Source organism: Rhea pennata, chromosome 2 (genome assembly GCF_028389875.1).
Source record: "Rhea pennata isolate bPtePen1 chromosome 2, bPtePen1.pri, whole genome shotgun sequence".
Taxonomy (NCBI): domain Eukaryota; kingdom Metazoa; phylum Chordata; class Aves; order Rheiformes; family Rheidae; genus Rhea; species Rhea pennata.
The window spans coordinates 143,206,773-143,229,104 of record NC_084664.1 but is presented as its reverse complement, the minus strand read 5'-3'; the positions used below and the strand labels follow the sequence as shown (position 1 = coordinate 143,229,104).

General features: G+C 37.9%; 1 protein-coding gene across 1 annotated transcript in view; it reads left to right on the top strand.

Annotated features, from left to right (window-relative positions):
* The window catches only part of NECAB1 (N-terminal EF-hand calcium binding protein 1), a 61,853-nt gene extending 41,771 nt beyond the window's left edge, over positions 1-20,082 (top strand). Inside the window, exons 6-13 of the mRNA XM_062568557.1 lie at positions 3,393-3,574; positions 5,939-6,126; positions 9,307-9,383; positions 12,188-12,238; positions 13,768-13,880; positions 16,018-16,095; positions 17,063-17,154; positions 20,019-20,082. Of these exons, the coding sequence (XP_062424541.1) occupies positions 3,393-3,574; positions 5,939-6,126; positions 9,307-9,383; positions 12,188-12,238; positions 13,768-13,880; positions 16,018-16,095; positions 17,063-17,154; positions 20,019-20,047 (810 nt within the window). The 3' untranslated portion in view covers positions 20,048-20,082. The remainder of the gene's footprint in view (positions 1-3,392; positions 3,575-5,938; positions 6,127-9,306; positions 9,384-12,187; positions 12,239-13,767; positions 13,881-16,017; positions 16,096-17,062; positions 17,155-20,018) is intronic.
* Positions 20,083-22,332: the final 2,250 nt, after the last annotated feature.

Sequence of the window (22,332 nt, the reverse complement as noted above, 5' to 3'; positions counted from 1 at the left end):
TGTTCAAAACTCAACTGGACACAGCCCCGAGCAACCCAGGCTAGCTTTGAAGTTGTCCTTGCTTTGATGGGATTGGACTAGATAACTTATAGATGTCTTTTCCAACCTAAATTATTCTATGATTGATTAAATGGATTTTTTTGTTACACATTATTAATAAGCTTTTTGCTGTTTCAGCTGACAAATTCAGCTTGTTGGTTCTAGATGCTGAGTGAGATGGTTTTTACTGAGAAGAGAGGATCTGACTTTGCTGCAACAGTTCCCTAGTAAGATCAAAAGATATCTGTGCATAAAGACTAGGCCACTCAAATGCATAGCAAAAAGAACAAAATACGATCTCCAGCCCTCTAGCCTAATGATTTGGGGGTTGGGTCTTTCTGTATAAACTTCATAATTGAATTCTGTCACACTCTAGTAGTCTTTACACATCTTGAATCTTGGCAACAGGCTAGGTATTCACAGTGCTTTTTCTCTTTTTTTCTTTTTTAATAAAAAAGAATAATTATAAATTTGTTTTCTGTCATGCATTATTATGCTTTTTGCAGATACATGTATATATAACTAAATTATGTAAAAGAGAACTTGAGAAATGGGATTCCTTCAAAACTAAGGCTACTAGTCCAGACACAAAATACTTGCACAGTCACAAAGACATAAGTGACACAGCTACCAACAGATCAGCCTTTGGCTTAGCCCACAGTTACTCAGTTCTGTCTCTAAAATCACCATCTCTGACACTCTGCAAGTTCTGATAGACATACCCGAGGTAATCCAAGGTATTCTGGATTTGCCTTTTCCACACCAGATAAATTGGTTATCCCCACCAAACACAGACGTTTGCCCCCCCCCCCCCTTCTTTTTCTTCTAAACTTGTTCTCTGCTATTGCTTGCATTTTGATTCCTGGTGGTGCCTTACTTGACTGGATCCATCCATCACTCATCGGGTCCTTCCTCCTCCTTCTTGAGAGGTTCCACCCTTTCAGTTTGCAGGGCTCTTGCCTCAGTCCTTCTGAAAGAATTCAGTTACCTTTTTGTCTGAGTTAGCTTCAGTTCGCTTGCCGCAAAGAAACAAACGCAGCTATCTTTGTCCTTCACCATCTCAAGGAGCTTCTTTTCCAAAAGGTGGATCAGCGCTGTGTCAGGGGAGAGAATCAAAGCTGGAGCTAGGGCTCAAAGGGATCAAAAGAATCACTAAGTCTGAAATGTGGAATCTCTTAGAAGATACCTGAACTGTTCCTACTCCACCTTTACAAAAGGTGAGCCTCCTCTGCTCCTTTTAAGGTACCTGCAAGCCAGTTTTAAAGATCACTGAGACCTTTTTCAGGGAAAATCTGCAATTATATCTATTTTCAGTTGCATAATGGAAGCTCAATCTTAGCTGCTCACAAAGGTCACAGTTCTACAACTCTTGATGAGGGGACATGTGGAAAATTACCCTCATTCACTCACAATCAATAGAAGTAAAAATGGGAGTGATAGGTTAACACAGACTTATTTTATCTGGACCACCTAAAGTGCTGTGCAGCATAATGAACTGCAATTCATAGTTAATAAAATTGAAGAAAGAGGTCATTTTTCTAGTTCACTTACAGACTTCATCCTATTTTTAATGGGTAGTGCAGTATGCTGGTAATACAAATGCTGTGCATGTCTGTTAATCTGATTCTAACATAGTATATGCTTAATGAATTGATACACATTTTTCTTAACTCAGAATTAACATTTTCTCTCTTCTGGAGAAATATTGTAGTAAAAGGAGAGTGAGGCATTCTTCTCTAGGAAATATACGGTGGTGTAATGATTACAAAGCATTACTGGTAATACCTCATTGTGAAGAACTGGAGTTGAGATTTAATTCGAATTCTCATGGACAATCTTTTTCCCCAAGACTTAAATGATAATAATATTGACAACTTATATGTGTTAAGTATCTTCCATAGTCATCACAGAATCTTACAAGGATGAGTAAAACAGGTGTCTTTCAACATGCAGGAACTATGACGCTCAACAAGGTGGGCAGAGTTGCCTGGTGTCATTGTCAGTTCAGAACTGTCGTCCTTAAAGCCAAATTCCTCCTTCTCAATACATCTTACAGGCCACTGAGCCACGTTAATTCCCAACCAAAGGGATGTGGCTTGTTTAACCCTTTGATTAGGATGTATAGAGAGACCTCATTTAATGTCCATTACAATCACTAGAAATATTCGCACTAATTTCAGTCTGCAGGTAAGCAATGTTTGCAAATATGGTGAAATTTAAGTGATATCCATGCAGAGAATTTTTATTGAATTCTCCAACTATATGAAGAAAAATATTGAATAGTCACTTGACCTATTGGGTGCAATGAGTTAAATATTTCTGCATAAAAGAGTTGCAAACACCAATACTTGGGTAAAAAAATATATTAGGAAAGAGACTCTGATAATTGTAGGCTCCCAGAGATTATGTCAGAATCCTGCCTACTCAATCTTTACAAAAGATTGTGCATGTCTGATAAGTAGCCCCAAGCTATTTTCAAAGAAACCTTTAAATAAAACCCAAAGGACAATAGAACAGGAAGAATAAGGGCTAAATCCAACTGCATGTACAAACCTGGAGCACTTCCAATGAAAAAGCTTATTAACTTTCAGATGCAGGAAAGCATTTCTGAAGGAGTCAAAAAGCAGCCAGCTGGAGACAACATACATGTTGTCTACCCCATCGCACAGGCTACAAGGGCCCACCTAAACAGTCTGTAAAAGAATCATTTTGATAGACATTTTCAGTTGTAATTCAGAATGCTGGTAACAGATTCAGCATGACTATGAACTGAAACTCTGCAGAGATATCTGTAGCATTTATTTCTTTGGATGTGCTTTGATTATCCTCTTTTGGTGAGGTTGTTTTGGCATTCAAAAGCTTGCAATAAACGGTCAGTTCTATCACTTCTATTCATTCATATTTTGTTCATTTGTTTCCAAATGCACTGATGAAAGCTGAGAAATTAAAGCATACCATCAATTTCTACCATCAGGTTTTATTTAGCTGCCCATGTTACACAAATTCTCACATGTTGTTCTAACATGCCACAGAGAATCAAAATCAGTAAAAATTAAATGATCTCCGTCACGTGCAACAACGTTTTAAATCAGTTAGAATGGAGAAGTCAGCAAATTTAGGATAAATTAGCCTTCTTGCATAATAAGATGTGCTACCTTCAGCATGTGTGGGAACAGGGCATAAACCTGAAAATTCAGAGATCTTTTTGTTCAAAATACAAAGTTGCTTATGCAGTTTGCATGCATAAGCACCAGAACGTTCATGTTTCTTCTCTTCTGAATTAAATCTGAATCTCCTCTCACGTATTTTTAACATATTAGGCTAATTATCACCAATTTTTAATTTATTTTTAGGACTATCAGGAAGCTTCTAATTTGGAGCAGTTTGTGACTCGCTTTCTTTTGAAGGAAACACTGAATCAGCTTCAGTCCCTCCAGACCTCTCTAGAGTGTGCCATGGAAACCACAGAGGAGCAGACTCAGCAAGAAAGGGGAGCCAGCTTTCCACCCGACGTGGAGCAAGGGGATGAGGAGCTGGGGACCGAGAACGGTGTTAGAAATGGGTAAGCTGTATGTGGATGCAAAATATATTAGGAAGCTGATTTGGGCATTGAACTTCCCAAGACTGTTTTATGCTTCACCTGGTCCCCAGTGAAGGGAATAACAGGAGAAATAAGGACTTTTTTTAAAAAAATCCATATAAAAACTGACTGACACTAATATGAGTTTTCCTTAAAATGAATAAAGGCAGACTCCACTCTCTAATCCTCTGGTGCATAGCTTGTTAGAGGACTGAGAGATTGCTGAGACTGTGAGCATTTTGTTACATCCTGTTCTCTGCTCTTTAACTTAAAAAAGAAATAACTATTGACTATTTAATATCACATGCAAAAACCAGACCGCTGCAGTGCTGACAGTTTTGTAATTACTAAGACCACAGACAGTCTCCTTATTTGCTTCTTCAGCCTCTATGAGTTTTTTTCATTTGTGGCTACACAACAGTCCCAATTTTCACAGGAGAAATAGCCAGGGTCTTGCCTGTTACAGCTTCCTCCTAGAACACAGGACCCATATACTGGTTTACACACAGCCCTATAAACTTTCAACAACCTGGGGAACCCATACACATTCAAAAGGTTTCAGTGAATTTAATAGCATCACCTTAGGGATGAGAGTTTAGAGAATCAATCACCAAAACAACTTTTTTGAAAATGTATTTGGCTTCATGTGTTTTCCTCAGTATGTTATTGTTAAAGATGATAGGGAAAACAAAAAAACAAAAGCTGTTGTGTCTGCCCTTTATGATGGATAAAGATGATCTCAACATTTCATGAGTTATAAAATACATTACTTTTTCATTCTTTCTCTCGAAAATGTGAGTTTCTTGCTTGCTTTGGTGTTGGTAGTGAGATCTCGGAAGTACACATATAATAACGTGACTTGGGCCCTACCCTTCATTCCACATCAATTCAAACCATTCCTATAGTCTAAAGGAAAGGCAGAGAAAAGGGGGAGAAGCAGAAAGCTTAAGAAACAGAAGTTCAGACCAGTTCTTATACTGCAAAAGAGCAATGAAACAAACATTTTAAAATTTGATTTGATTTCTCTCACAGAATCAGAGCTGGAGCCCATTTTGGGCATGCTAAGCCATCCTCTGGGTTAATCATTGGCTTCTGCTCTGACTTGCCTTTTAGGACTGCCTCCCTAGAAATAAAGTCTAGAAAGACCATCCGTGTAACTCAAATCACTAACTTGGGTGCTGAGATTTGGGTAACATGAGAATCCCTTTTGTTGTTAGCTTTCTCTTCGGACAGAGCGTCTCTTTTTCTGGGTTTGTCAGTATAGCTGTTGAGAAATATCCTCTTGGATTTCCACTATGGTTTGTGGCAAATAAAATTAGAAGAAGGAGTTGAGATATAGTTGATCCAAATACCATCTCCCCAATTTTCTGATATAGCAGTGCAAGAAACAAAAGCCAGGTCATCTCAGTACTTTACAGCTATTTTGGAGGCAATGAGGAGACTTCCTAGTGCAGATGCCCCAGTAAACAGATACCCTATGTCAAATTCATCTTATTTGCCTCTAACTTAACTCAGAAGCAAACTTCTCACGTTGGGAAAGTGCCACAATTTGGCTGACTGTTAAAGCATTTTATCCTGTTCACATGCTGCAGTAAATAACATCCTGAAATATCCCTTTAGATATTTCGTGAGGTTTTGATGAGGTTTGGCTTCATTCTGTGCTTCAAGAAACAGCACAGCCTTCCAAAGCAGTTATCTACAAGTTATTTCCTGAACTGTTTAGATTCCTATCTAATATTCTTTGCAGCTAACCGAACATTCAAAACGTAGTCCTGGTCCTTCAGTACTCCTCACTTGAACCATGAAGAAGAAACCACTAGAGACAGCCCTCAGTGCACATACAACTCTCAATCTGTTACGTTTCAGTACTGGTCCCAGAAATGCATTTGCTGTCTATCCAGTATTAACTAATTTTCATAATCATTGCTTCCTTATCAATGGGTATATGTTGTTGTTTATCTTTTTTACCGTTAAGCTGAAAGAGTAAGCGTATTTTCTCAACTAAAAGTTCAAGTTTGATCCCTGACTGTCAGCTGCTTGTGTGACTCCAGGTCTGCCACAGAGATGCTAGGAATTGTGAAGGATCCATGTGAATGATTGCTTGGGTTAGGGAAAAAAAAAATCACATCACTGACTTGATTTATCTAGCTTTATCACTGTAAAAGACTGGTGTAAGTTACCAACTTAACATCTCCCCCCTCCCCTTCTGTAATGACTAGCAATCTAAGCACATTTAATTATTAATTGTGAAAAATCTAGAAAATAATTTAGTAGTCTCAAAAGGTATTTCTTCACTCAAGAAAAGAACGTACTAACGCATTTTGTGAAAACGGAAAGAAAAGAGTTGCTCATTCACATGTATTACCTTATGACCTGTCCTCTTTTTCTACACAGACAAGGCCCCACAAAACCAGAAGTGCTCTCAATTCAATGGCCAGGAAAACGTTCGGCTCAAAGGCTTCAAAGAAACAATAGCCTATCGCCAAACAGCCCTCATTTTAATGCAGGTTTGGTATTTCACATTTTAAATGCACTTTAAATACCTGCACAAACACACGCACACACCCCAAAGCCTTAATCTAGAAATGCTAATCAACTCAAGTGCTTTACTAACAGAAATCAACCTTCAATTTGACATAACAGGTATTAGTGCAAAATGTAAAGAAAACAAATATATAGCCATAGATCTGAATCGATAAAAATACATACATAATTATGGGCCAAATTCTCCTTTGCACCGACTCCTCTTTGACAGCGCACAGGGATATTATTTTGGGGCTGTGGGTTGACTCAGCATTTCTTAGGAAATATTTATAGCCTGCAGATGAAGGAAAAGTTGAGATTATAGAGAACCAGGTTGTCTATCATGACTTACATCACAGCTGAGGGGAACAAGCAAGATACTGAAAGGGGAAAATACAAAATCTGAAGGAAGAGAAGATTTAATTTAAGATGACATGAAAAATCTGAAACACGACTTCCGCTTTGGAAAAAATAAGAGGGTAAAAAGTGGATTCTTTGGAAGCAGTAATATTAAACCCAAGGCTGCAGTGAAGGCATCTTCAGGCTTAGTGACAGCTCTCAGAGTTAAGGCATACACACATATGTTTGAGATATCAAACACCACAATAGGTCAAGCCCATTTCTTGACCTGTCACATAGATCTCGCTGTTTGCAGCCGCGTGCTTACCTCCTCCTTTTTAATGCCATTTAGAAGACCCTTCTCCCATGTGCTTCCGTGACTCACTTTCTGCCACTCAGTGAAATGATACTGTTCATTCAACGCAGCGCTACACGCTGCTCTTTGGCCCCTTGCTGTGACCCGCTGGCGCCTGTGACAAGGAAGGTCTCGTGCTGTGGTTACTGCATTCCTGATTCACAGAGTACAGAGGGACCCACACATACCCATACCATACCACAACGTGCTACTGTGTTAATGCAGCCCTAACGAGCCAACAGCTTTCTCAACAGCTATTCTAGTGTATTTTGCTAGATAAGTCAGCAAAAGATAAGTTCATCTCGATTTGTGTTTGACTTAGCATTTTGTCTTCCTGCTTACCGATTGCTGTCCGTATGCACAGCTGTACCATAGGTGCATACCCCCGAGCATGCAAGCCAGCGCGTCTTCAGCCACTCTACCTGTTGGGGTAAAGCCATACTTTGCCTCCCCTATGAATCACACCTGTGGTATGCCCTCAGCATTAGGATTTGTTTGATCAAAATATATTCCAAATATCACAAGAGCTCTGAGCTGGAAGAGGAGTGGGTTATGAATATGTGTATCGATAATGCACATTGAAAAGTTTCCATTTTGAAAAGCAACTTTTAATCACTTACGTGAACATTCATACTATAGGTGACTGCAGGAAGTGCTCTCATAACACACACACACGCTCTCTGGAATATTGCCCTTTCCGTCTGAAAGCCTCAGGTATCACAGAACAGTAAATTTTCTAGAGACTTTAGGGAGGCTCAGAGATACCTGTGCTTTTGTATAACTACATTTACTAGCTAGATGATAACAGGTATCACTATAGGAGAGGTGCAGATCTAAGAATTCTTCTGAAAGGATCATGTCATATCCAAACATCCAAACAAAGATTCAAAATACAGTTAACATCCAGTGGCTTCAGTCTTTGCTGCTGACTTCTGTGACTTGTTAAAAAAAAAAAAAAATGAAATGTAACCACTCTTAAGTTGGTCAAAATTTGCAGTCACCACAGGCAAAAATTGCATATCTCCAAAGCATCTCAAATCTCAAAGCAAAACTCAAAAACAAAAATGTAGTGTAGGAAAGATCAGTCCTAATGGTCATTATTTCTCCAGCTCACCAAACTTACGTAATAGCACCTAAGAGCACTGTTTGGTTGGAAAGGTAAAGAAGGATCGTTGGCTGAAGGCAACACCCCGGTACTGTTAGCAAATCTACTACAGAGAGTCCACTGCAAGACTATACACCTAATTAGTATGAGAACACAAGAAAAACCTGTAAGATGCCATGTTGCAGATGAATGTAACAAAGCTGAAACCCCCATCAGAGTAAGTGAAAAAAACAACTAGTGCTGCTAAATGAAACTTTTTGGAACTAATAAAACCCCATATTCTTAATACAGAGGAGAGAGACACTGTAGGGGAACATGTCAACAGGCTCCTTCAGGAATTACAGATCCCTCAACAAACCGTGCCTGAAACCCAGATCATTTAGCTACACATGTACACCTGATTAAGTCAGTTTTTGCTGTCCTTCTTGGGAAGGAACAGGTACACTCTTGACCCTTGAATAATCTGGGAATCACACTGAGAAAAGCACTGTGTGGGGACACTGAGAGCACCAACAGGCTGATCATGGTAAGGTTGTTGGGGTTGGGGCCCTAACAGTAGGTCTGGTGTCTCTCTGCAAGTGTTGGAAAGATCCAGTAGCTTAAGCTGCCTTGGCCATGCCGGGACAATTAAAGACAGTGCTGACGACACTTCTTTGACTTTCCTCAGTGCTCTCAGGGAAAAGAGGGATTGCAGAGAAGACGTATTGCATGATCTGCTCGTGGGCTGCATGTGGAAGGAGTCCCAGAGACCGGCTCGCCATGGAACAGCAGAGCTGACTTACAGAAATTCCTTTCTGCAAAGATTAAGAAATAGGGAACAATAATACCTAGACTCCTTTCCTAAATTATCAGTCACTATAAAGAGTAGTCCAAACAGAGTGTGGCTGTAGTTCTTCAGGATATCCAGATTCATGTTTTCTCCCCCACATTTTATCTTGACCCACTCAAACTAGCAGAGGTGCTAGCAAAGAGAAAGCTTTAACCCCCTAAAAAGTTACCTTGCATTTTGAGTAGAATGTGCTCGGGTTATGAGTTGGTTCCTTCTGCAGAGGAGGGTATTCCTTTCTCCAGCTGTCAGAGCGATTTCAAAAACACTGGAGTTAGTATAGAATGTAATTTTGCATTGGATTTGCATTTTGTCTTGGATTTCTACTGGTTTTAAGGAAGAAAATCATTGTTACAATTAAAATCACGTTTAACTAGTTATACCTAAATGAACATTCAATTAATTGTACCACAATCTTCTGTCAGGAAACAAAATTAATTGCAAACTGAATTAAACTTCTTTTTTACATAATAAATGAATATACCACATCCCAACACACTTGATAGCATTTTATTCTTCATTATTTGTATTTTCCAAAGGTTGGACTGAGGAAGACAGTCAGTGGATAACCCAGGTAAACAGACTCCAAAAGCTGATTAACAGACTGGAAAAGAAGGTATGCATTTCTTCTTATCTGTTCTTTCTCTCATTTTCAGTAAAGATTTCTGAAGGAATTCTTAAAACCACAAATACCTATCAATGTCCTAGTCATACCGTCTTTCCAGCTAGTAATGACTGAAACTTCAGCATCAGCTAAGTGAGCTAAAGCTCATTAAATGCCTACATTTTCCTTTCACCTTGCTTATTCCTGTTTCATGAGTGCAAGATCCAATCAATATTTACACAGCTATATTTTGAAGTTGACAGACAAATGAGTGTATTTAATGCTGGACATGCACATGCTGTATATACACAAAGCGCGCTCCTTGCATATATTAACAACTACAAAAACATTGCCATGGGACCCTTAAGGTTGTTGTATATGTGACATGCTGTGCACAAAATGGCTAAAATAGGTACATTTCAGGCTTTGTGTAAAGCTGTGTAGCTGTCAGATTTTTTGATTTTCTGGATTAAAAAACGGGATTGATTTTGACAAAACAAAATGACAAATCCAAAAATAAGTATCTTATTTGGAGATGTTTTCACCCTTTCTAGAAAACAAGTAACAATTTGGAAATGAAAGCATAACTCCAAATTAAAAAAAACCAACAACGCTGAACTCAAAGCTTGGGGTTTTCCACCCTTTCCTTCCCCTTCAATTCCCCCAGGTAAAGCTGTTGCACTGAATTTGATCAAGGTTCTCAAAATGTCAGAAAAAAAAATTACTGGTCATTTTTAAAGTTACCCCCCAGTGTCACAAATCCCACCAGTGGAAACTCCAGCCATTCCCCAAACACAGCACACCACGATCTTCTCACTGCCAGCTATCCAACACGGGTTTCCACACCTCCCCTGGACATCTCCACAGATCCTACTTTTCATTAAGATCTGAAAAGCCACATTAAATGCAACACTATCTTCCAGTTGTACATTACTTCTGCTTGTTTTGGGGAACAGGGGTCTCTCCTTTTAGGATCTGAAAAGTTTTTTTTTTCATAGAAGGAAGGAAAAGAGGGCAGAAGTGAGGTGTAAACTCCTATATAGTTCCCTATACGAAGTGTCCCAGCTGACAGATTTCAGAGAGATGCTAAGGAAGAAGCTGAATTCCATGAATGTTGGGACCTGGGAGATTTCTCCTTCCTGGCCTACTAGAGCCAAGTGCACTCTCCGACCCAGGAGGTTTCCCGTGCCTCGGTCTGACAGCTGCTGCTGCTGCTGCTCCTCTCCGCAGGTGCAGGCCGTGGCTGGGCACGAGGCAGACACGCACGCAGAGCTGGTCTCGCACCCCGAGACAAGGGCCCTCACCCGCACCACGCACGCGCGGGCAGCCCGCACGCGCACACGACCGCGGCCTAGCGAAGGCTCGGGCCAGGGCATAGCCACCCGCCTGCACACCACAGCTTTCCTAGAGTTCATTTCTGCATCAGAAAAGCAATTACGCAGCAGTTGCCGTATTAATGGCATTTCAGTAGCAATTTTACTTCTCTGAATAAAGTACATTTTGAAATTTTAAAATCCTTCATGAATCTCTTTTGGTCCAGCTTTACTTCCAACTCCGCTTTGGAAACAGCAGTTTGCAGGCCTACCCCAGTGACCTCCTGACATGCCAAAATGAGTTTATGGAAACTTTAAAAGAATTTTACTGAAAAATGAAACTTGGCATATGGCAATAATGCAACAGAAATGTTACAGAAAACAGTTTTCTTCTCTATCTGAAGTGTCTGCACTGAGAAATGAGCTATCAAAAGATTTTTTTTCCTCCCCACATGATTTTCTATGCAAATTCTGCCTGAGAGGTGCAGTTACAAGCAGTAAACGTGTGAATACTATTTTGTTGCTGACTTGCTCTGCCATGGGCTGTTGGTGGAGTTTCCCTGTTCATTTGGATTCTAGCCACACACCTCTTACCATCTTCTCAGGAAGTATAGTATTTTGTGCTGGCAAAATACCAGCAAAATTACCCATTTGAATGTAGAAAAATCTGTTTATCTTTGTGACACAAGAGTTGTTTGCAATAAGTGAAGCACCACTGACAAACAGTGAATTTTGCTCTGCTTGCTTATTGCAACTATTTCTGCTTTTTCAGGTGCTAAAATATCTATGTATGACTGGGTATCACATGGATCTACTATATAAATTATAATTGTGTGTGCATTACTAGATGGTGCTGGCACAAAATCACTGAATCATTAAACACACATCTAGTTTCCATACGAAGCAAGCGTTATCACTTCCTTACGAACATACCTGTTTGCTGCTGCTTAGTCTGTCTTCAGAAGCAAGAGCAGCAGAGGAGCGCAGAAACCTACCTTGAATCATTTGCACGCTACTTTGCAATCCTAGAAGAGAGTCACTTGTGACTGTAAAAGTTTCTGGAAATGTTTCTTTTGTATAAAGTTTTTCATTACAATAGAAGAGTAGCTAACATTCAGTTTATTCCAGATGACCATGCTGCTCACCTCCCCGCCACAACTCAAGGAGACACCTGTCTTTTCTAAATGAAGTCCAACATATTTGCGAACAGATTTGTTACAAATGAAAAACTACCCATTCTTGGTTTAAGTTACTTGATTTGAAAAAGCCAAAACATTTTAAGTAAGAGTATACAGAACAGCCTAAGTTGAATTTAACCACTGAACCGTGCAACACTCCAAACAATGCTTATATTAGAGTTCCTGCTATTAAACAAGGAGCTTAATTAAAATTTCTGGAGATAAAACAGAACCGAGCTATTAGTTTGCTAAGAAAGAAAGTCAAGATTACATCTGTAGTATTACCTCTTACACTTCTATTTTTTTGTTTTCAATTGCCTGAAAGGACCTAAAGGTTGAGCCATTTGAAGAAGTTTTGGAAGAAAATGCAAGATCTGTAAGTGTTTTTCAAGATAATGACTTTTGACATTTGATTTTCAGTTCTAGGTATTGAGACAACAATCTCACCTGCTTTTTTTTTTTTTTTTTTTAATTCTCACTTTTCCAAGTGGTAAGAATATATTAATATATTTAAATCCACAAAATGCACTGTGCAAGAAGCAACAAAGCAAAGCAAAACCTCTAATACTTGGGCATGACTTTTACAGCAATTTTTGCATTGTTTTCAAAAGGTACAGTGAGCCAAAAACAGCTCACAAAAGGAAGAAAGGGCATCATTAAAAAGATTTACTCACATTGGCAACAATGTTTATGGGGTTGTAGCTTCTCTTCTCCTTTATTATCACTTAAGGCTGCATGCATCAGGGTTGTACAGCCTCGCTCACAAAACTGCTACAGCAAACCTTAAGATGATAAGAAAACATCTATAATTGTGTTCATGTCCCAAGATTCAACTCAATTTTTCAAATATCCTAGTATTCCTAAATTTCCAGACTTTGAATCTAACAACAAAATGAAAATCAAATACATATAGAAAAAAAATAACCAAAACTGATATTTATCAAACTGCTGATTATGAAGAGTTACATTTGATTTTTTTTCTTAAATGAGATCAAACAAAATTACTAGACTGGTTGCTTTATGAGGGGGTAAGCCATGACACAACAGCATCAAGAATCAAGACAGAAAAGAGTCAAACCTGTGCTACAATGAAGTTGTACTGGTCAGGTCTTTCTTTAAATATTTAGTCAGGGCAATTGGCAAGTTTAAATGGATGAGCCAATAGGCAAGCTACTTAAATGATGAAACAGAACGATAAGCACAGCAGTGAGGATAAATAGGTATTCTCTAGTGCTAAGTGTTTCTATGGTTTTTGCTATTTGTCAATATTATCCTTTTTATTTTTTTATGGAAATGTGGAGAAAAAAACTCCTATTCATTAACTAACATGGGCTGCCTTAGGCCTCTCATTCAGGTATGAGTCAGAGCTCTGAAAGGTGTTTTTTTTTTTTTTTTTTTTTTTTTTTTAATGCATTTTCTAAGCAGTCAGAAAAGGAGGTAAGAACACCTCAATGAAATTTAACATTGCATCTAATTCAAGTTATGGGCATATTCTCTTATCTCAGACTTCATTCTTGCTTGCATATACATTCACCCAAAGAAATATTTTCACTTTATTATTAAGTATTTCAAAGATCAATGTTTGCTTTACACTTTTCCAAAGAGACTCTCTCATCCAGAGTTTGAACAACTCGCATCATTTCTCTGAGGTGGATGCTCATTTGGGGCATTTTCCTTTTTAGAATTCCATTCTGTGCATCAGCCTACCTAGGTGTAAAAGCTACAGTCATATGCTACTCTACTTATCCATTTCAGAGCACTAAAATAGGCACTGCGAACTTTTAAGGAAACTTACGGTTTTTCTTCAGTGATTCAATGTTTTTATCATTTTATAACAGATTTTCTTAAAGTACAAGGAATCCATAGCACATTATGACAATAATACTATGATGTTATTTGTATCAGCATATAATGATTGTTCAACGTCAAATGTCTGTGCTAGAAGAGGAGAGAGAAGCATTCCAGCTTGCTCTGAAACAGTACGTGGAATCCGCTTCTGCTCAGGGTGGCTGCCTGCAGTAAGTACAGTGGTACTGGGATGTAATATATTTCCTTGAATAACTTCTAAGTTGCAGTGGACTATTTATGAAGAGAGGATCCGCAACATCTTCCTTCCTGGGTGGATTATGTGTGTGTATTAAGATAGAGTAGTTGTAAGAAAAGTAAACCCAGAAAGAGACGTCAAAAGTATATGCAAGTACCTTCACTGATACCACAAAAATTTAATGAATAAAAACTGAACCTATGAACAGAATAAGAATTGAATCTTACTATGAAAAATTGGCATCCTATCACTCATTTTAAAAAATAATAAAAATAATAATAATACAGGATATTCCAAAGATAGCACACACTCTTTTAAGGCTTCTCTGCTGTGCAGGTTGCCAGTTCACAGCTTCCTGAGGCTCCTAGGCTGACAACCTCCATGGGAAAACTGATCACCCTGGTAAGGGAGCAACTTATTAGCTTGGTTTCCAGCTCTCTGCTTGGAAGTTTTCAAAATCATCCATTTTGCTCATCTGTTTTAGATTTCCAGTCATAATGAAGAATAAAACAAATTTTTTGAAAAGCATAGTTTCCTTGAAAGTGTGGTTCTGCTTTGCTCCTTTTAGAAGGAAATAAAGCATTAGAACAGGGTCAGGAATTAGTTTTGAGTCACCACTGTACTGAATTTCTTAAATGAAACCTTTTTGAAAAAGCTACTAATATATGCAACTAGAGAAAATTACAAAACAAATATTTTTATAATGTGTACAAATATGGAATCTTCTCATACATTCGAAGGCTACCACCTTTCATGTCCTTAATTTATGGGCTTTGTCACTATGAGATCATCACACTTATGATCTTATAGGTAGGATTTATACAAACATGGAAAAAAAAAACGTAAGCTGGAGTAAGAAAAAGTGACCATTCACTGGCTCACTTGTAATGGTGGATTTACAAGGAAAATAGAATTCTCGCATGAGCCAAAAGGTGGAAAAAGCAAAGAGAAGCCCCTCTCCTTCTGAAAATTAACATCCATCAAAACACTGCAGTGACTGCAAAATTGTCCGTGGAGAGAGCCTAACTACTGCAGAACACAACTTAAGCAAAAGATGACAAAAAATTACTTTCTTTCCCCCAAGTTTGCAAGCATTTGGTATGTCAGTGGTGCCACCTACCGACTGTTCTTGAGTTTATCTATGTTTCAGTGCAGCCACATTTACAGTTCTTGATCACTGTTAGCATTTCACGATGTACTTTCTCACACAGGAGATAGTAACACGGACAAATCTCATTAATTTATTACCTTTATATTTCATGCTGAAATGAAATGATCTGAGACCAGTTTTCAAGCACATTAGTAGTAAGACTAGGAATCTCACACTTGGGCACTCAGACAGCTGTACTTTATGTGCTATACATCTAACCACCAATTTGAGTACCCAAGTGCAGAAGTTCCTGAGCGTATCAGCTTTCCAACAAATAATAAGCAGGATGGTTTTGTGTGAAGGATCAGACACTCTATAGGTCACTTTTTACTCATAAATTGATTGCCAAATGGCATGAGAACAGCTATGCAAGATAATATTTAGAAAACACATCTGCAACACGATTCAACATACCTTTCTTATGCTCCATTGCTATTTGCTTCCAAAGCACCTAACGTCACTTTGATGCATTTCTCCACAGAAGGATAGACTTTCTACAAAGTAATTCTTCAATGAAACAGCATGATTTACTCAAGCTTGCTTGATCTGTTCTCTATGTGCAATATGCTGTATCAGCTGATTTGCCCTGAACCACAATTGGATTCATTTTCTGTATTACTGATTGACATTTCTTTATATAAATTACATTAATTATTGGAGTAATATGAAAAATAAGTTTCATAAATAAGCATCTGTAACTGTAAAAATACTAATCAATACTAAAAAAGCCATGAAAATATTATCTCATAGACAAAAGGTTTAAAAGCTTTATTTTGCAATAGATTGCAACAAATTGTAAGTTTATTCATTTGCAATATATATCTTTCAAAATTTACTTAAGATTTTTTTTAAAAAAAAATCACTATTTTGTTCACCCTTAAGGAAGCTGGAAAAAAAAAATATGCACACCTGATAGCTTTGCCATGATTTAATTAAATTAGTTCTATTCTACAATTCTTAGTGTTTCCATACAGAAGCTTTCAAATGACTCCTGCTTCATAATTTATGAGTTCTGGGAGAACAGCAGTACCTGGAATATGTAAGTATTATCTTGTATATTAGAGAAAATTTTGAAGGTTATAGAGTAAATGTGTAGAAGTGCTGAATATAAGTTACTCTAAATATGGCTAACTGATCTCTTCCTAAATGTATCACCATTAACAGTTCACAACAGGAGTTCAAGCACTTAAGACTAAAACATATTTTAGTTAAAAATATCAGAGAGACACGACTAGTCTGAACAGTGCAGAAAAAGGCTGAAAGTGAAGACAAAGATACGACATCAGATGGACAGTAGTTTACCGCAGACTAAAGAACGAGGAAACAACAATATTGTTTCTGAACAATATAGTTCAGTGATGAGAATGAACAATCAAAGAAAAAAGCCCATGAATGAGACAGGAAGCATATCCTCCAGCAACCCACTTAAGTATGCAGGAAGTAATAAGGAGCTCTCAAAATCTCCCAAACCCACATTGCAAAACCCCTTCAGACCAATTCCCAAAGCATCTCTTCGGGCTCCCCCAAAACTGCAGTGATTCAAAGTCCTAACAGTTAAGTTCTAGCCTATAGCACACATGGCTGAAAAAAAAAGGAGTAGAGACAGAAAGTTTTTCCTTAACTATTTTTACTGGTTTTTTTAAAATGTAAGATCTAAATCTAGGATCTAGGCAGAAATGGTTCTAAATGAAGATGGAGAACTCTTGAAGCTTAGTATCTTTGCTTTTGAATAAAGCCCAGTTCAAACCAGGTGAGTTTATTTTCAAAAAGACTGAAAACTAGTAACACACACCAACACATCTGGAACACAAAGAACTCCTATCTTGAGCCACAACCAAGACATGAACATCAGGAGGAGAAAGACGGTTCACTGTTCAGAATAAGTAGTGTACTCTACTCTTGCAGTATTTATTAACTGTAACAAATCTAGATACTCTTGATATACGCATGAACATTTAGTGCCTCTAAAAGCTTACCATATTGTCATTTTTTTTGTAATTATTTAGCCACCTGCAAATGAATTACAGCAAGACATTCCAAAGAAATAACGTGGACTTCTTGGAAACACCCGAACTCACAACAACCATGCTAGTCCCTGGTAAATGCCAATTTTTCATAAACTTTTATTTGATCCATATGAAGAGTTCCACTGTATTAGCATGTTCTACATGCAGAGCAACTGGGTATCATCACCCTTAGTCAGATCTTCTTTTGTAAGATATGGAGAGGAAAGGAAGACTGACATTTGTATTTTAAGCACAAGAATGTATCAGCCAGAGTAGAACCCACACTGCTTTATGTACTACAAAGTATTATGCTAGCATACACTGTTCAAGAAAATGTCTAGAAGATGCAATATTTGTTTGTGAATAGTAAAATGGATCCAATTAAGTATTTGGAGACAAAAAACCCTTTCTGATGAAGACTTCAATTTAATTATATTTGCGTTGACTGAATGGAGCCTTAAATTACCAATAACTGATGTTTACCAATCAATTGATTGTACATGCTTCCTACTATGTAAAAGCAAAAGAAAAAGCTCTACTCTGAAAAATGATAAATATTCCAAATTATTCTTTCTAATACAAGCCAATGAGCATACAACTTGCAAAAAAAAAATCTTCTTTAAAAGAAGAAATAATTAGAGGTCAAGGAGGAAGCACAGCAAACATCAGTCCCTGTTTGCAGATAGAGGACAGCAAAAATTAAGTATTTTACCTTATACAGCACAAATCTGTTACAGTGAAACCCTAGTTTCCCACATCTTTATTGTCTACATGGGGGGGAAAAAAATCCACCTAGTAAAAGGAATTACTTACTCCTAGATGACCTGAGGTCTCTCCTTAAAATAAATCAGCCAAGACAAGTAATTTTCAGACTTGACAAGCCTGCTACAAACAAAAATACATGCTGGAGACTCCTGCCGGGGACTCCTGCCATATCAGAGGATTACAGTTAATGAACTCAGAATCCCTTCAAATCAAATTTCTTACTCGAAAATTGATAGTGGTAAGACAAAAACTTGCCTCTAGAAAACAATGCAGCCTTTCCCCAAACTTCTCTGTGTCCACAGGCTAGAGTGGGTAGGAGCCAGGAGTGCTCCATGGCTGGGTTATTCATGGTTAGAGAAATTGCAATTAGCAAATAAAAAGTAAACATTATTTTAAAGTGCCTAAACATAAATGGCTGAAATTGGATTTAAAATAATCATCACAGCAACCATTCAGACTGCTAAATAGGATTTGAGTCTATAGCATTCTACCCCAGCAGATAGTTGCCATAGAAACAACATTTCTCACCATGCATTCCCTGAGTGAAGGTGAAGTGATGCATTCAGCTGTTTTTACAGTTTTATAGATTACCTGTATTTTAGAAATCTGTATGTAGATATCTGAACCATTTTAACGGGAAGCACTTCTTATGTATAAACTATACAGGGCACATTCAATTTGAAAGACAGAAAATGCTCGGTCTCATCACGGGAAGGAAAAAAAAAAAAAAAAAAAAGATGGCCGCAATGGCCAGTACGTTTTATGGAGTTTAGACAGTGCAAAGGGATATTGCTGTAGAAACGAAAAAAAACTCACCACCTTTTTACAGTTAATACATAAGCTGTATTTTAAAAACAAATTTACCCCAGCTCAAATGCAATTACTCTCTTTTACACATGCAGGTTCCTAAGAAATGAAACAATTTATGTCATATTCTGCATCTGACTCAATAGAAGATTACAACCTAAGAATCTTTACTCAGATGAGCAATTAAAATGAAGACTGATACACTTACCTGGCTAAGGATGATTCAGAAAGACATGGGGATTCAGGACTGTTAGATCCAGTATTATCCAAAAGCAGTAACTTCTGGAGATTGCAAATTCAGTTACTCTCTGTTAATAGAACCATGATCTTTTATAATCACTTGCACACCTGCTAACTGACCAAGCTGCTTCAGTTCAATCTGCAAGGGTGGCATGAATCATTTGGTTCCATCTTTAATTCAAAGCCTGATCTGCATATACAGATCTGAACTCTGAGAACACTAAAGAACCTTTGGGGGAAGAAAACAAAAGATAGAGGAAAAACGCTCTAATGTTTATGGCACTATGACATTAACTATTAAATTAACATTCATATGACCAAAATTTACTAATCTACTGATGTGTCAGGGACTAAGACTTTCAACACCCAAAGACAGGTATGATTCTTATGAATCCTAAGATTCTTCTTCAAGAATGAAGTTTTTGAGAAAAATTGCAAAAACTGAAGGATTTATGAACACATCCAAAGAGACATATCTATTAATGAATCTAATCCCCAAAATACATAGTGCAAAAAGCACGGTCCTTGAGCCCTTACCATCCCTCCACTAAAGGAGCTTAGCATTTACATTTCCTCTCCTTGCTTTGTCTCTCTCCACAAATCTTGCAGTTCTTTTTCTGCAATTGACTCAATTCCTTGAATAGTGTAAGGATAACAGCAGGTTTGAATGATGTCACCAGGAGTAACAGTCACTAAAGGCAGTACAGTCATTCAGGGAACACACTGTTCTTCTAAAATACTGACCCATGCAGTAGCTCTTTATCCTCACTCTTTGAGAGGCCTTATATAGTTTGGCTTCTGGGATTTCTATGCTGAATTCTATGCAACTATATGTAAGGCATATTATGAGACTATCTAAAGAGGCACTTAAGAAATGTAAAGTTTTCCTTAAGTCTTCCCCCACCAAATATGCTCAGCTCTCCTACCATTTGAAGTACTTTCCCCATGTATGGAGTGTTTTTCTCCTTGGAAGTACACAGTTTTGTCCTTGAAAGTATACTACTTTTCATAATAAAACAGTATTAGCTGTGCATATAAACAACCACATCTTCATACCAGTGGTCACATATGTATTAGAGATGTTTTCTTTAGTTTTACAAGAGGCAGAAAAAACATTGCTTACATAAACTCTCTTCTCTTTCAGCATCGTGGTGGGTCCTCAATAACAACTAGAAGCTGTGGTTCCAAGTAATGCTAATAGAATACCATTACCTTTTTCATTACAGCAACATTCATATAGTAGTATATACGTATCCTGGATAAGAAATGATCATGTGACAGTTAGTCGTAAGTGTGCTCTTTCCATTTTAAGACATGAAAAGTTACATATCCTCTTCTTGTGATTAGCTCAGTGAAACAATGCTTTCTAAAAGCCAAAACAGGACAACTGTGTTAAACCGTTTTCTGTGTACATTCAACCTAGCACAAATGGTCAAAGCAGCATGCCTTTATTGATGTGACTAAGTATTTGTGAATAGTTTTAGCCTTATATTAATAAAGAGTTGTTACTTCATACTTCTTTTCTTCAAAAGAAAGGAGTATGAACTTGAACATGTGTATTGTCATGAACTTCTTGTCTTCTATCTTAAAGAAAGTCATCAGTTAGGAGAATAAACACAATGTTAGGAGAATAAACACAGAACTTCACCCAGATAGGGGATAAACTGCCCAAGAAAAAGTAAGGGAGTACCATTTTCTCTTCCCATTTCCTGCCTTCCTTTCCTCCAACCTCCTCCTCTCCCCTGAAACATGTCTGTCAGATTGCTTTGGATCCCTCACTATCAGTGTGCTTTGAGCCCCACATCCTGATACTCAAGAAACAATTTTCATTTTATCAGATCCTGAAACTGTCAGTTCACTGTTGGTTCTTGTAAGAGAAACTACTGTTAGATCATAAACAGCCATAAACCTAGAAGTAGAAATACTATATTCCCCAAGAAGTCATGCTGTTGTCCCTTTGGCATCTAAGTAGTAGGTGTGCCCTTCTGCCCAGAAATAAATGCACACAGCTCGACGACATCTATCACTTCTGAGTCCAAATAACCCACTGGGATGTTGTGCCAGCAATTATGCTCATAGCTCATTTGGGGGGGTGGTGGGGAAGTAGGAAAAGACTAGTGTAACCTTGCAACCCCATGACAGTTGACAAGCTCTATGTACCAAGTGACCACTCTCCACTTATCTAGCAGTCCCAGGGAAGATCAATACGAAATAAACACTCCCTTGAGAAATTTGAAACAGGACAAGCAGCAATCTTCTTCTCTATCTGGTTATGGAGTTGGGGAGACCAATCCATTTATCCAGAAGTCACCAGCTGTTACGAAGCCAATGCCTCTAATAAGTCCATCATCACCCCTACCTTCTGAACACAGGAATGCCTGGGGTGAAGCACAGTAATCTGCTGAAATTTAGCCCATCCGTCAACTGCCTGCAATCTGCAAAGAGAGCAGGGTCACTAGACTGACCCCATATTTTCAATAAACCATCCTCTTCCAAAGACAGAAACAGGTTACATCTGCCAGGTCACAAAAGAAACAGCATTCAGGATATTTCCTGTTATGCTAAAAGGAACCTTGAAATGGCAGTACTCGTTCTTTAACATCGAAAATGAGCCTGTTCCAGAAAATGCTGCAAAAGGCAGCATCACAGTATCCACACTGAACTGTGTTTGTTCTCCATTTAGTGGGCAGTTTGTTCTCTCATCAACTCAGAGTTGTGGCACGTAAGCAACCTTGCCTGCATACGCTCCCAGATGTTTTAGCACTGTGTTACAATAACATCAGAACAAACGGTTCAGATGTCTTCCGGATACCTCCCCTTGCCCTGCACATGTCCAGGGTAGACCATGATCTGCACAACATTTCAAATAAATGGGGAGTTTGATGTCCAAAAAAAGAAAAAAAAAAAAAAAAAAAAGAAGAAGAAAAAAGAAGAAAGAGCTCAATGGGCACATATTAGACCATTTTACTTTTCATGAGGCCGTACGTTACACAACTGAGAATACATCCACTGCCTTCTGCAACCATAAATAAGAAACATCAATTAACTTGGAAGCCTGAGAGCCAGCCTAAATAGTAGAAAAGATAAAAATCATAGAATCATAATCTTAGCTAAGAAGAGGCCTTACCATGTGTAATTGTGTTTAATGAATGCTAGTTAAAAAAAAAAAAGAAGAAAAAGTCTAAAATAGAAACTGTTTTATAACATATGTTTAGACATGAAAAAACGTATCTTTGAAGGTCTTTCTGGGAGAGGAACATCATGGAAAAACGCTGGGAAAAAAGTTTAGCAGATCATCTACTAGATCATCATCACCAACACTTATTATTCTCCTTTATATATTTACTAGTAAACAAACATTTGAATGAATAATAGACAAGAACAAATCTGAGTTTCACTTAAGAGATTTGAGATAGCTACTTATAGCAATGGCCTTCAACACATACTGGAGAAATGAT